A 16,534-nucleotide genomic window follows, 5' to 3' on the forward strand; every position below is an offset into this window, starting at 1 on the left:
CAAACTGATCTCCGATGATGGCAGGAGGAAATGTGTTGGTGGTACAGTAAACAGTTTCAGGCCATTTTACTGCCAGTAATTTCTACTAAAGATGCAGTCACTTCAGGGAGGGCCTGATTTTAGCCACATGTGCAGCTCTATGGACAGGCAGCCTAGTTTCACTGTCAGGGAGTCACAATACTCTGCCTGGGCAATGACCCCTGCATCACCATAATGATACCAGGAGCGCCCTTTAGCGTCTGAATAAGATGCACCAAGGCTTTCAAGCAGCTCCAGGGTTAACCCATGCGTCATTATTACCGAAATACCAAAGTAGTGCTTTTGCATTTTTGGTACCAAAGAAGTACCAAAAATGCAAAAGTCAGTTTAGGGACATTGGGTCCAGCAAGCACAAGACTTTGACCCAGGAGGTGTTTGTGTCCTGTGTCAAACTAAGAGCCTGTAGGGTATTAAGATGTGTTTTGGTGATCTGAACACAAGTGGACATCTGAAGCACATCGCCCTTCACACCTGTGTCTATCATGTGTCTCCATCTGACCACTCATGTACACATTTTGTTACTGCCTGTGTGACGATCAAAGGGCCCCATGCACAGTTCATATGAACACATATAGAAAAGGCAAAGCGTATATCACAAAATGAACAAATGGTCGTGCAATATTTTATCCAGCTCCTTATTAAAATGGGCAAGTTAAAGAGTTTTAGGTCGCTGTCATGGAAACAACCACCACATCCAGCACTGATGACGTAGTCCTTGGTGAGGACGCATCAGGACATATTAGTGTTTACCCCACAAAAGACATGTGGTCAAATGTGTCCCAGACAATCTTGGAGAGTGGTTTGAGTTAGCAGAGATTAGCATCTAAGTGGTCGTTTACAATTTGATTCAGCGCTGTCACCTTGTGATCGGATCACCCAAAGATGCATGTTAGGACCGGGTAAAAACAGGCTCTAGAAATCAGCATTGGGGTTATTTTTTGGTCATGTGATTCGGCTCACTTAACATACTGTCGATGCCTTCTGTATTAAGATGCAACACAAAAGGCTGCCCCCCGGTGTCATGGGCAAGTGTCAAAATATGACAAATAGGGATGAGATTAAGTTTCTGTGATGTTTGGTTAACTGCTTTGGTCAAGACTGAAATATTTCAACAATTCCTTCATGGATTGCTATAAAATTTGGTACAAATATATATGATGCCTGGAGACTGAATCCTAGTGACTTGTCATCGAGTGATTGACAACATCAGGTCAGAGTCTTCACTAATCTATTGAAATATCTCAATGTACACAATGTGGATTGGCATCAAATTTTGGCATCAGCACCCCAAAATTTCACTTTCTTCAGTGCTTTATGACCAAATACCCACAAAACCAGACATTCCCATCAGTCTCAGCTGCTCTTTTTATGGTGCTCATTAGAAAATATTAGCACTCAAACACACTAAACTGAGTTGGTAAACCTGGTAAACATGATACCTGCTTAACATCAACACATTAGCATGCTAGTACGTTGATGTTAGCATTTAGCTCAATTCACAGCTGCAGAACAGCCTCAGAGCCACTATCATGGCTGCAGATTCTTAGTCCTTAGTTAGGTATTTAAATCTTATTCGGCTTTGAACTTCATGCGTTCCTCACAGGTATAAAAACCAGATAAACAGTGGAGCGAAATACACCAATAAGCACCAATTTGGTGTTTTGCGATTTAAGAGAGATCCTAAAGGGTTAAAACTTGGCTAAATCTGGTTCAAACTGAAAATGTATTAGACATTAAAATCGCATGCAGCTGCTGCTGAAGCAGCGTAGACATGATTATACACAGAATCTCCTTCACTATGTAATATAGTTAATTAAATGCTACTAAATAATTATATGTAAGATTACTTTTACCCCAAATTTCTCCTGGTTTACAGCTAGATGTGAAGTTTATGGATCTCTGCAAGTCACCAAATCAGTACTTAACTGGAATTTGATTTGTTTTGATCCCTTGCTTGCCAAAATCTCAGACCTGATTGGATCACAAAACCAAAACTGTCCGAAAAAGAAGCCACATGTGAGTCAGTGTGCCTTCTTTTTACAAGCCCTGGTTCACTGTTAACCCAACGTAAGCTGTAATGAAGCAAATACAAAAATACTACAAAACAAACTTCACCACATTACCAAAGAAAACAAAGTGTGATTGCACCCTGAGGCACTGCAAAAATACAAAGACGTATTCCAATTATTGAGAGAACAGAAAGTATGAGGCTCGTATGAATAAAACAACAGTGGTACAGTACTGAATACGATTATCTGAGCTGGAGATGAGCCTGGCTGTGTGAGGGGGCTGGCTGCAGGGTGGTAAGGTAAACCTCATGGGTCTATTCCAGGATGTCTGGAAAAGTGCTGGCAGGGGAAAAAGCTGAGTGGTCAGCAGGATGAGGATCAGCATGGACATGTGTTCTGTCAGTCATGACGCCCAGAGGGGTGACAGCTACACATTCAAGAGATATTAAGGAAAACGGGTTGGGTGAGGGCGCTGCGTGAGCTGGGGTGGGGGGGTATAGCAGGTGAAAGGGCAAATCAGTGCATTTCATCATGAGCATAATGCAACTCCCTGCGTGATGCTATATATAAAAATATAAGGCAGGTTTACAGGCATGGGAGATTCATGCTCATACAGGCGTGACCACAGTGGCAATTACTTTAGCTGATTCCGGTCTGTCCGCTGCACACCACTCATTTGTTTATGAATCCATCAGCGCCGAGTTAAACATCCGAGTCTCCGGGGATGGAGCTTCTCCACCTAGCAGCTGTCTTATCTGCTCTGGGTCAGAGGAAACAGAAGCTGTCAGCCTTAAGCCATTTAATATTCTCAAAAGCAAACTCTCTGAACCAGTGGTTACCAACGTGGGGGTTGGTCAGGAGGACCCACTAAAGGCTATCAAGATCAATCTGAGGGGCCGAAAAAGAATAAAAAGGGTTTATTTAAAAAGTGCTATTCAAGGTTGAAACTATAGATAATTTTCACTACTAATCAATCTGCATATTATTTTCTCTCTGAATCATTTTGTCAATAAAATGTTTTTTAAAAAAAAAGGGAAATGTCTATCAAAGTTTCCCTGAGTCCAATGTGATGACTTTAAATGTCTTTTGATAATTGGTCCAATCAATTATCAAAAGATATTAAGTTGCAAGTGTTATTGTGATACTGGGATTTCTTACTAAAATACCTTAAAAATATATTTTATTATTTTATTTGATACCATTTTGATACCATAAAGAAAAACTGACCTTCATAAAAATTTTAATTGTTTTACTAAAAGATAATCTTAACATGGCTAAAACATGACAACAATGACTTCTCTTTTCCTGATTGTAGCAGAAAAATGCAGAATGACTGTAATAAACATTAACAGTGTAGTAGCATTTCAAAACTGCTTCAAATATCTGTAGTCAGTTTATATTTATAAATCAATATTTTTGTCAACAAAACCAGCATGTTATCACATTGAAGGAGCATGGACAGGACATTTATTTTGCATTTTGCAATTAAAATGCCAAAGACATTACAATATAGGTAAATTAATAACTTATTCCTATTGTGGTCCAAAAACATGAAAGACTATCACCAAGGCAAAGTTGACAGTTATACTGTATCAATATAAACTTTAAAAAAAAAATTAAAAAAACAATGCTGTTTTTCTTGGTTCTATATTATAATAGATTAAATAGTATTATGTGCAGGAAACTAAAACCAAAAAAAAATCACCACATTGTCTTGGGAAAATTATTAGCATTTTTTACCAGTCTTCTGATATTTAATTGCAAAAATACCCTTACAAAAAGGAAACCTACATGAGTTTCAGATGTGCAAAGACGTGTAAAACATGAGAAAATCATGTTGTTTTTGTGTAACGGATGGACAATAGACGATAAGTGATGGAAATCAAAAGTAAGTAATTGTAAGTTGCAGCTCTCCCACATCTACATTGGTTCATTTTAGGTGTCGCAAGTTGGCAGCCATGGCTCTGTACCACCCTAAAATGCGTCCCTGTTAGCCTCATCTCACCTTTAGGGAAGCACTCTTTAATTTGGGAGTCACTTTACAGCTCTGAGTGCCATTACGTGTAAATTTAAGCAGCTCATGTTGCCTCGATTAGGGTTCATATCGGTGAGCAGAGACACCACTGCCACCAAGAAACTATTAAACTTCCTCCTTCATGCTGAAAACTATTGTCTGGCTAAGAATTGGAGTGATGTATTCCAGAGCTCCAGATTAGGACTGTAATAAATTTCCACTCTGGTTGATAACAATGGGCCCAAAGTGTGTCAAAAGAGATTGAGAGTCAATGCCTCGTAAAACAGGGGGAGAGAGAAAAGAGAAGCACGAGAGCCGAAGCATTATGTGGTCTAATTGTCCTAAAGGACACCAAAAAAAAGCCCTTGCCCTTTAGACACTCTGCCCTCATTTAGTCGTCACAATTAACACTGAATTAGCAGCAAGGAGGAAAACTGTTTGTGCCAAGGAGGGAATCCTTTTGTTATTTCAACATTTATGCAAAAATGGAAATAAACATAACATTTCCATTGTCAATTTCAGATGGAATATGAATGTGAAGGCAATGGAGGCAAATAAATTCTCTATTTTTTTCATGTCGCGAGCGTGAAAACGACCCTGAGGAGAGCTTTCAAGGCAGCGGGAGAAACATCATCGTAATTATGCCTTTTAGTGAATATTCTACACATTCATCCCCTTTGTTTTGTGTATGGAAATGTTCTCATGAATCTTCTAGTATGCTTCTGGATGAAGCTGTCACTTCCACTGCTGCTCTTTGTCTTCTTTATGGATGCACACCGAATCTAATTCATCACTATCCGAGTGTAATTATGGAAATTTCTGGAGATTTGTTGGGAGTTCTGTAACAGCAGTCTGCCATTTCCACAAAAGATCCAGAAGTCTCTGAAGGGGGGGAGGGAAAGACTTTCATATTAATACCCAAGCGTGTTCATGCATATGAACAGTTTTCATTGTTTTAACTGCTTAACTGAATAATGTCCTGTATGTTTTGCGAATCATTATAACATTTATCATCACTCTATAGCGAGTGCATTAATCAGCGCTGACTGTGTGAGTTTAGTTTAATATCCACAATATGTCTTGCGCTGTCCCTCTGCAGTAACAGTCACATCTTGTTAGTTTGTACCCGGCGTCTCAGTGTGCACATACGTCAGCGAGACCATTTTCTCGACATTTATTCCACAGACAGTGATTCTGACACTTATTATTTAGTTATTAGATTATTTTTTCTATGTAAGCACATGGAGTCTGCTTTGCAGTATCACTGGAAATGTCAGAGGTTACATTTACGGCTGATTTAAAAGCAACAATATGCTTTTAGTTCTCGCTAAAAGGATTACAGGTCAGCATGATGTCACCTTTGGCCCGGCCTTTCACCTCAGTCTTTTAACCTAACAAGACAGCTACAGGCAGTGTTTTGATTAAAGAGGCCTAATAAATCTGCTAAATGCAGAGAGATGCGTTTCTGGAATAGGATATGGATGACGTTTTTGGTGGTTTTATATTTTCATTAATTCGTTCATTTTCAAATTTGTATTCATTGTCTCTTTTCTTGGTTTCCATTTTTAGCTGCATTGAACTTATTCCAATGTCGTTATTGCACTTTGTGTTTTGTTTTTATGTCTATAAAGCACTCTGTAAATTTGTTTTTGAAAACTGCAATATAAATAAATGTTATTATTATTTATCTACCTTGTGCTGCTACTGTTTTGAGATGGTTTAAAGGAGTAGTTCAACATTTTGGGAAATTACACTTTTTCAAACACTTATTATTGTTGTCCACTTTCTTTTAACATAATTTTCTAAATCTATTAAATTCTTGCAATTTGTAGAGCATTACTTCTAAAGCTATGTGTTGCAGGTTCAAAGGTGGAAATACTTGTAAAAGGCGTCCAAATGCAGCACAAGAACAGTGACGTCGCTCCAGGTTTCACGGGGTTAACACAAGTCTTTCTGTTATATTGAGAAGTTCTGAACGGATAATTATTTGACCATAAAGTTTGACTGTTTTCTCAGATCACTACCAGCATTTATCAACTCGCAGCACGTCAAGTCGTGCACTCTCACAACGGAGCGTTGCTGCACTGTAAGAACATCTAACTCGCAGCACGATGCGCAACACAATGAACAGATCGATAGACCAGCATTCCCTCACAATGCCAACAACATCACCGCAGTCTCATAATAACAGTCTTTCTCCACGTCTCTCCCCTCTACTCCCCCGGCAGCCTTCAGGCCTGGCCCATAAAGCATCTCTCACATAAATCAAGCAAAACCCAGAGAGCTCAGCGGGCCCCAAGAGCACGCTGATCACCCCGACACTCATTCCCCCGCCACTGGTCTCCTGGGCTGCTGCAGCCCCGAGGAGCCCACACCCTGAAGCACAGACCCTTTCGGTGAGCCACAGCACGCCGAGAGGCTCCTGATTGTTGGGGGGGGGGGGTGTCACAGAGGCATGTCACTTTGATTCAGAGCCTGCAGACCAACGTGTAAGATGCAAGCGGATGAAAGCTGTGGAATAAACAAATCAATATTTCTCAATGCTGCAGACATGCCAGTATCCCAGAGCACCGCGGCACATTCACACAAGCCTGAAGTATCATACAAAGCATGGCCCTGCTGCTACTTATACTACAGGAGGAGGGGAGGTTACTTTAAAAATGTATTCCACTACAGAATGCATGCCCTAAAGTATATACTGCATATACTGAATGCATTGGATTATTTTTGTAATACTTTCTTGCTGAGCTAATTCATTTGGGTCAGGGGTCAGCAGCATTTACTGCCAAAAGAGCCATTCTTGACCATAAAATAATTGTAAAAATCCTGTCTAGAGCTGCAAAACATATTTAACTTTGTCTAACATGTACTATCAAATTCTCTATTTTCCACCGGGACTGATCCGGTTTTGGATTTGAAATTCAAACCTAGCCTCACTTGGGAATAGGTGTCGACAGATTATCAGCCAGGCTGATTATTGGGGCCAATATTTGGCATTTTTATTTTCATGATGGCTGATAAAAATAATTGATTAAAAGTGCAGAGAAAGTGTCAGCATGGGAGGAACATTTTCTTCATAAAACCTCAGGGAGCTATTTTGATTAAACATTTGCTGAAGGCATTTAAACAAAGTTTTGCATAAGAGTTTGTTAAATGCCAAATTCTAAATTTCGACAGAAATATTTTCATTTTTATTGTAAATACCAGTTATCAGTTATAAATATTGGTTTTGGTCTCATTAAGTACTAATAATCTGTATCGGCCCTGAAAAAACAATATCGATTGAACCCTACTTGGGAGACTCAATGGCCACTGCTATTGAGGTTTGACAAAATCTTGGCAAAGAGGCACCAGGCTGTAAGGCAAATATTTGTTAACACAATATTTATATATATATATATATATATATATATATATATATATATATATATATATATATATATGTGTGTGTGTGTGTGTGTATATATATATATGTATTTGATACAGCTATTATTTTTTTCAGCCACAGAGCTAACAACAATAAAAGTTTAGAATTAAAAAGCAAAATAAAGAAAAATGTTATGTAATTTCAATTACATTTTACATTAGCATTTAGCATTACTTGCTAAAAATGACCCACAACACATCCAACAGAAAGTAGGTTATTGTTAGGGATGTTCATTTACCAGAAACTTTCTGCTTGCTTACAGTCCCCCTCCAGCCAGCTGCTACCTTAGTATTGGGGTGTTTGTGTTGTTATTCCTCATTTCATCTTGACAAATCAGCTATTCTTTGTCCATAGCGGAGCTCTCAAAGTGAGCAACAGTAATAAACAGAAACAGGGCATCCGAAAAAACTTCAGCTCAAAACAGCAGCACTGCATTGCTTGTGGCCACATTACCATATTAAAAAAATGCAGTCAAACTGACGCTCGCTTACATTGCATTCAGTTAGGACACAGTTTAAGAGCAAATTAAACAAATACAAATAAAGTAATTCTTGGAAGTATTCTATTTTTTACAGGCAGTGACTGTATTCAGAGTACCACCAATTTAAATTGTTACTGTACCAGACTACAGTGGCTCATATTTCTTATTTTAAATACATAACTTAGTTATATGGTAACATCGGTGTGAGATTTCTACGGTACGACAACTGCTCAGAAAATATCACAGTGCACAGTATTACACAATTACTATGAGTATTATTAACAGTTAGAATTAGCCTTAAAGAAATGAAATAGTTGTTTTTGGTTGAGCAAATACTTTTGATCATCTTTTAATGGAAATATGTGTAAAACAAAAAAAAAAAACAGTCGAGGGGGAAAGGAGATCTGCAAGTGCTGGAAGATTCTCCGTCTGATTGAAATTTTTTTCAGTGCAATAGATAGATAAATGTACACAGTATGATGTCAATTTTAATACCATGGTATACCTTGAAACTAGAAGATCGCTTTTACCCTACTCGGTTACTTGTATTGTGTTACTCCCCTGCCCTGACAGCACAGTATGTTGCTGTTACTGCAAAAATGACAAATATGCCCACTCTGTTGTATGTTTTGTAGTGCAGTTTTGTTCACAGATGGTACAGCTGACAGGGCTACATAACATACGAAATTTACATAAAACATCCCTATTACTCAGAGATGCTTACTACCAAACTGCAAGCTTTTTTATAGCATGGCTGCCTCCGGTCTTGTCACTCACTACTACACAGTCTGCCTGCTAACCAAAAAGACAGCAATACTGATTATTACATGGGTCTGAGCTTTGACCTTTGTTTTTGTAATTATCTCTCTGTCTCTCTGGTATACTGTTCTGTTTTTCCATTCTTCTTTTAACTGAAGCAGACATGACACAGGAACAATAAAAAAAGAGCAAGACTATACAGAGTTCGACAAAACAAAAGCAGCAGGGATTAGAGAAGCTGGAAGGGGGGGGGGTTACTTAAGGACTTCCTGTTTCCACACTTGTGTGACGAATCCCAAAGTTGAATCCCCATTGCATGCGACACACACAGAATTGCTACCAAAGTGCTCTGATGAGAGTAAAATCTCCTGACAGGGAAACAAGGGGATGTAGAGTGCACGCTCAGATGAGAGGGAGCGCTGTCTAACCGGGAAAAGAAGCGTTCGATATTCACAGAGTGATGAGTGCAAACAGCACATGAATAGGTTACCAAAGTATGTTCTAAATTAAATGATGTCAAGAGGCAAGGAAGACAACATCTTTGTATCAAACGCTGAATAAGACGCATACCTGGCAGACTGCTGAGGAGCTTTGAAGCTAGCTATCATATCTTATATTCTGCACCAATCGTCTCTTGACAGGTTTATCACCATCAAAAGTCGAAAACAGAACACACGAATCAATGAGATGCAAAAACAAGCGAACAAAGATCTTATTTATGACTCCTAAAAACAAGTCACTTTCAATAACCTTGGATGATTAAAAATCAGGCATTAGCCAATCATAAATCACAGATGACTCATTAATAAAAACCAACTACCCAACAAGCATTAGAAAAAAATGAATTGCTCACTCACCAGGTTTCATCGTTTTTGAACTCCAGCTCTCCGTAGGTGTCTTCGAAGTCCTCCCCTCCTCCTTTGGCGAGTCCCTCCACGGTGCGATAAGGCACAATGACCGTCCCCCTCGCTCCAGAAGTCCTCAGCACCTTCACTTCCATAATACCCATGCTCTCGCTGACGTGCACTGAGCCACTCTCAAAAGTGAAGATGCCTGAATGATCGTCGTCCAGAATGGTCACAGTGGCCACGGTGGGGAAGCCCAGCATGGCCTTTGGGTACGGGAGACTGTTGGGGGACAGCACCTCGTCCTCCGTCTCCAGGACACGCAGATTGTTGAGCCGCACAAAAAAGTGCTCATCCTCTTCAAAGATGTCGTCGTCAATGATGCCGATGTTTATTTCCTTGATCATCTCGCCTGGTTTGAACACCACAGTACCCTCGGAGAACTCATAGTCGGCCCCGGCGTTTGCCGAGCCGTCCTCTGTCTTATAATCCACGTAGATCGTCTTGTTGATGTCGCCACCCTTTCTGGTGATGGTCAGAATGGCGGCGCCACAGTTCTCGAGGCACTGGTACACGGCAGGCTCAAACGCAATCCGAGACACGTATTCTTCTGGCTCCTCCACATGCACCTCCTGCACACTGGCGCTCTTCTTCGCCTGCTCTGCGACGTGTTTCTTCAGGATGTTTCCTGCGCCGGTCATCATGCGTGTAGCTTGGATGCGATAGAAGGCACGGCTCTTTTGCTGGTGAGAGAGAGCATAGTAGTTGGCCATCTCCACCAGCTGATCCAACTCTTTCTCCGGGTGCTTCTGCTTTAGGTCTTTGAGGATGCGGATCATGTCGCGACGGGACTCGTCTACCTCTTTGCTCTCGATCAAACCAATAAGATTGCTTGCCGCACCTCCGTCCATGAAGTGGGAGTTGACCATCTTGCCGTCCATCTCAATCCCTTTGGAGCGCTCTGCCTCCGTCTCGATGATGACGCCCCTGTGTTTGTCGGTACGATATTTCTTATGCATGAACTTGTAGAAGAGGAGTCGTCTGTCTGCCACCCATGCAAGGAGTACGCATATTGGGAAGAAGGCCAGTGTGAGCAGACCCTCCCAGACCTGGACCACATTGGGAGAAAACACTGCCAATATCATGTAGAGCCAAATGTACGCGAAGATGCTCCAGCCTGCGGTGACAAAGAACACTCTGAGGTGTTTGACCTTGCGTACCTCTCCTTGGGGAATGACAGACACGCAGAGGCCAATGATGACAAACATATTGAATGCTGCACTGCCGACAATTGTGGCGGGCCCAAGCTCACCAGATCTGAACCCATGTCCGCAAACCTCAATTACAGAGAGCAGAATCTCAGGGGCGGACGAGCCCAAGGCCATGAGAGTGAGGTTCGAGACCGTTTCATTCCACACTCGAATGGTAGTGGTGGTTGTTTCTCCATTGGGTCTTTTGATGACTAGTTCCCTCTCCTGGGATGTAATGACCTCAATGGCCGCCATGAAGCGGTCGGCAATGATGGACACTCCGAGAAACATGTAGATCATGGCCACAAAGTACACAATGACCCGTGCAATCTTGTCTCCCATGGAGGGATCCTCAGGATACCAGATGGGCAGGATGATCCCTGGTTGACACTTGGAGTTTCCCTCACAGGTCGCATTGCTGGGGGTTAGCAGTGGGCTCGGAGTGGTCCGGGCCTCAGTACAAAGAAAGGCTACAGCCACAGAGACCAGCCCCAACCAGAGGCAGGCTGACGACCCTGGCTTCACAGGCCTTGAACCCTCCATGCACCCTCCTTCGTCTCAAGGGTCCTTACCACACTGACAGTCCCCCTGGGATCCAGCACTGTGCTGTGCTTTTTCTCCACCTGCCACCTAAACACAACAAGACACAAACAGCAAAGATTATATAGATGTTTATTCTACCTTTATTATAAGACACATACAATAGAAGCAACATGCAGACAGAAACAACATTAGTAAAATAATTGCATCATGTTTTTTGGCATCATTTGATATTATATAGGAGTTGCAATTCACTCTTGTTTCCTATATTTTTAGATTTTCGACATAGTGTCCACAATTTTTGGAGCTTCCTTTCAAATGTGTGCTGCTTATCTGTGAGCTCTGCCCAGAACAACCCAGTCTCACTCCCAACTCATCAAATACCAATGCTTGGTCAGTTGCCCTCGGCATCAGATACCAATGCACCCAAGCCCCCTTTAGCAGCGGTAGGAGACACACCAGGTGGCAGCAACTGCCATAGTATAAAGAACAAACTAAGACGGACAGGAGTGGAGGTGGATGAGTCAAACAAATCTGCATCAAACAGACCTCTGTTTATGTCCCATAAGAAACAAAAAGTCAGTTATTCTAACAACCTAGTGTGCTAGTATGTGTAACATAGTACGTGAGCTCTATATGTCACGTGGCATTACATTACATTGGTAACAAACACCTATTTTAAGCCAAACACTTGTGTTTGTAAACCTATGTGCTTTTGTTGCTTAAACCCTTTTAAAACCTTATCATCTAAGATTATTTTGAAAAGACACTGCATTTAACAAGCAAAAACTCTACTGTTGTCACAGTAGCTGACTATGACAATTGAGGACAAAATAAGACATTTGAGGACGTCATCTTTGGCTTTGGAAAACACAGATCGACATTTTTCACAATTTTCCAGCATATTATGGACCAAACAAACAAACAAAAAAAAGAAATTGATTAAAGGTCAGTGAGGTACCCACACGAGGTCAAGCATCATAGTTTAATGTGTAAGGCCACTGACTGCTGACTGCTCTGGACCCTTCTGTGTGTCTGAAATAAAGTTCTGAATGGATCAAGCATCTGTATTTGACGCGCTGGGAGTGAGAAAGTGTTGCCAGGATCCTCTCAAACCTGAAAATTTGTGACAAGACAAGTTGAAACTTGCAAGTTCTTGCAACGCTAACTAACTTGGCCAATGGGCTTCGCTACAAGCCGACTGGCTGTTGAAACAATCTTACGTTCTAGGTGGCGTTATCAGCCAGTTTAGGTCAAGAGCTAAGATGGGGCAGTCCACATCCCTGCAATTTTTTTCTGCAATGTTTTAATGTGGTCTAAATTCGGCATCAGAAGAAAACCAAAAAAAAAACAGGAAAAGAACAGAATCTCTGCAGATAAATAGACCACTACACACTTCTAGTGGGTCATGATTCATTATTGAGAGGAATTACTTTTGTATGAGTCGATACGTTGTTTAAATCCTGCATAGTATCCCATAAATGCATTTGCATTTACAACGCATTTGTTTTAGCAAATAATACATTACATAATGATTCAGTAATTAATGTTTGAGTAGTAGTGTTAGTGCAAGTGTGTAAGACTGTGTTTGCATTGCACATGGAGAAACACACACTGTGTCTGAGGCAAGTAAATAATTTAAATTATTTCACTGTGCTTCTGTCAGACTTCAGTGACAATCAGTGAGTTTCTGCCTCCTTCTTTACAAACAGCATGAGACCTTTATGTTATCTATGAGAGGCCGCCTGGAAAAATACTTCCCCATGCTTAGAAATTCATGAGATTTTCAGATCTGTAAACCGCTGTGTGAACAATATAGATAACATTAGTTTAATAAAATCATAGCCCGCAGGCTGATTTCTAATCACAAAGTTTATTCTGAGTTCAGACGTGGATACGTGCGCCCAATAATGTGGATTTGAGCGTGATTGTCTGAGATCTCAGGGGTAATACACAGCTCTGAACCAAACAGCTCGCTCAGCAGGCGTGCAATGTTGCCAAACTAAGCACTGTCCAAAATGTCGCATTGGCAAAAAAACAGCAGAGGGGAGGCAGGAGACCGTCAAGAGGCGAACTGAAACAAAGGGTACAGATGTCCCGTCCAAATTCATTATATACCGAGCTCTAAATGCACACTTACCACTTCCGCAAGAGAGAGCAGCATTACAATAACAATGCAGACATTGTCCGAATTCATAAAAGCTCGGGCTAAGCATCTTACGCACCTCTTCAGCTCTTATGAGATCGGACTTGACAATTCTTTTGATGCTAACAGCTGAGGCCAGAGGCAACGGGAGCATGAAGAACAGTTAACCACCCCAAACTTAGAAGACGTGAGCTGCTTTTAGAGGGAACACGGGGGGTTTATTATAAAGGCTCTCCTCTCAGTGGTACCTGTGATTATTTGGTGGTTCAGGAGGAATGGGTGGGGCCCCTCCGCAGCCTCCACCACACCTTCGGGCCCCTGAGACGCACAGACGTCTTAGACGGAATAAGAATTGTGTCCTCGGAGAGACACGCACACATCACTGAATTCACTGGAGGATTCAAATGTTTTATTACTGTCACATTTGTTTCTCTTTGCTTTTGTTGAGCTAAATGTAGTTTGAGTTTTTCAACATTTTGTTCCTAAAAGTGCATTTTTGTGTTCTGATTCCTGGTTAAAGGGCTGATTACCTCTGGGGCCGCCCGCACTAAAAATGTGTACAGTACGCACTCGTTGCCCTTTAAGGCACTTTGGATAAAAGCATCCATTAAAAGGCATATGTTATGCTGTGTAATGCAGATTTCTTATTTGATTTAACACTAGTGCAGCACACTGGATCTGAAGAATAACTCCAACTACTTGAAACTCCCAGGTGATATTTTTGGAAACGATATCCGCCATCCAGACGGACCACTGGCCAGTTTGGAGAGCTGACAAATTTTTCAACGGAGGTGTAGATAGTCAAACAAGAGCTGGCATATTTGATCACTCACACCAATTTTAAAGCCAAATATCATCTCTGGAACCTGAGCTGTGTCAACACACATCTAATATCTGCATGAAAAAAGTTTCTCATCTGCAAATTAAGGCTTTAAAAAACCCATTAATACATTCTGGAATAAATTATTCCCAGTATTTCTAATTTAATGGTTCATAGATACTATCACTACGATGAGGATAGTAATGCAAGGGATCATGACCTCAATAACATTCAGAAAGAGATGTCTTTCCAGAAGCGCTTTTTTTTAGAGGTGGTAATACTTTTAAAATGTAGGATCTCTGAGCTTGAAATGAGATTTTTCAGTTCAAAAAAGATGTTGATTGCAGAGGGGATGACAGCAAATGGCAGCAGAAGCAAGAGACAAGGAACTTAAATTTAACTGAATCAGCAGAGCCGTTTATATGGACCGGAGCCAGCTATGCAATCCCTGTGAGAACCGACGGCGCTGAGCACAAACAAAAACAACAGGGAAATAATTGAGTGACAAAGTTGTAACTTAATGAGAGAAAAATTGAATAAAAAATGGATTTTACAGCTGTTTGGACTTTTATTTCTGTCTGAAAGTTTAATACAGAAGCTCACCTAAACTTTTAGGAATAAAGAAAAGGCTCAATTACACTACACAAATACTTTTATTTAAAACGTGACAGCAAGGATGCGTTATAACAGCTAGCACAAAGCTAAAGGGAGATCCTCCTCCTGTTTCAGAAGCAGAAGCACTGCTGATCGTCTAGCTTCTCTTCCTTGTCTTTTTTATTGCATGGTGGCTGGTGAAAGAGCACAAACTGCAATGAGGTAGAAACAGACGCAGCTTCCAGAACTTAAAGGCTAAATAGCCAATCAGTAAGTTATAACCTGAAAACAGGAATGATTAAATGACTGTTCATTTAATTGTCTGGTGATGTAAAAGAGGAAGAGTGTCCTGAATCCAAAGTGTCCAGTTAAAATCACCTCGCCTTCATTTTATACTTAAGATTACAGCATTTGTAACTGGGATCAGTCTCATTAGAAGTTATCTAAAAATTCATCTTGTTGTATTGGAAAACAGTTGTCAGTATTTACACATTAAGCACAGAGAAATATTAGCATTTTTGATGAACATAATTCCTATATTAACTCTGCTTTTAGCTTTGTTTTGGTCTGCACTGATTCCTGAGGGAAAAATCTGGATGATAAACTGATAATCCTTTGTGTTCACCAGCTAGCCGGCCAAAAGGGGAGCTAACTTATTGCATGTAATGTTTGATTTAGGGGAAATGTACGGTCATTTTTTGCTGTGAGCAACCCATCACCAAAAAAACACCCAGGTTCGGTACCAAAACACCACTGAGAAAAGCAACAATGTCTCGATGGCTAAAATGCCACTGTAATATGTCAGTAATTCTTGTAATTCGTGTGATGTAATGTGATATCTTGCTGATAAAAATACTAATAACTGCAGCTTTAAATCAGCTGAAATTCCATGTCCTTTAACCCTGAGTAACTGCTTCTTTAATGCAGACAGTAGTAGACTCTCTTGTCTCCACATGTGGATGTCCGTTATCAGACTACTGAAGGAGGACAGTGATAAAAAAGAGTAAAATGTGCTCAGCCAGCCTGAATAAACAGAAGCACAACAAAATGACAAACAAGCCAAATACCCGTAAATCCAAGAGCAAACTACCAGAGTGACACGGAGAATTTTAAAGACATAAAGGCCATACAGTAACAGTGGACACCGGGAGTCAATCGCCCCCTAACTACGTCCTGCCTGCTCCCATTACACATATAATTTTCACAAGCTGAATAAAGCCATGCTCAGAAAGATTATTTTGTGATTGTAAACTGTATTTGCGCTCATTCCCAGATCTCCCAAAAGACACATTAGATATTTGCACTTTTCTAAGTAGTAATTTTATTTTATTTTGTGCATGTAAAAATTGATTCGTCACCCTGTAATTTCTCCTCAGTAAAGCTTTAAAAACGCTACTGGTAGGACGGCTACTTCCTCTACTGCTACTGTTATTAATATTACCACAAAAGTATTATTGTACTGCCTGTACCAACAGTAATAACACTGGTACCAACTTATACCAACACCATTACTACTTCTGCTGATCTTACCACGACTACCACAGCCTGAAACAAGACTGTTAAAGGGGTACTCCACCCTATTTCACCTCGTTCTGTCTCCTAAAAACTTT

At 40.7% G+C, this 16,534-nt stretch overlaps 1 protein-coding gene across 3 annotated transcripts in view; it reads right to left on the reverse strand.

Moving 5' to 3' along the window:
* The window catches only part of slc8a3 (solute carrier family 8 member 3), a 161,857-nt gene that overhangs the window by 119,034 nt on the left and 26,289 nt on the right, over positions 1-16,534 (reverse strand). For all 3 annotated transcript variants that reach the window (XM_042500096.2, XM_042500095.2, XM_042500097.2), the window contains exon 2: positions 9,587-11,454. In XM_042500096.2, the coding sequence (XP_042356030.1) occupies positions 9,587-11,367 (1,781 nt within the window). In that variant the 5' untranslated portion in view covers positions 11,368-11,454. The remainder of the gene's footprint in view (positions 1-9,586; positions 11,455-16,534) is intronic.

Source organism: Plectropomus leopardus, chromosome 14 (genome assembly GCF_026936395.1).
Source record: "Plectropomus leopardus strain MGB_pleo_1.0 chromosome 14, ASM2693639v1, whole genome shotgun sequence".
NCBI lineage: Eukaryota > Metazoa > Chordata > Actinopteri > Perciformes > Serranidae > Plectropomus > Plectropomus leopardus.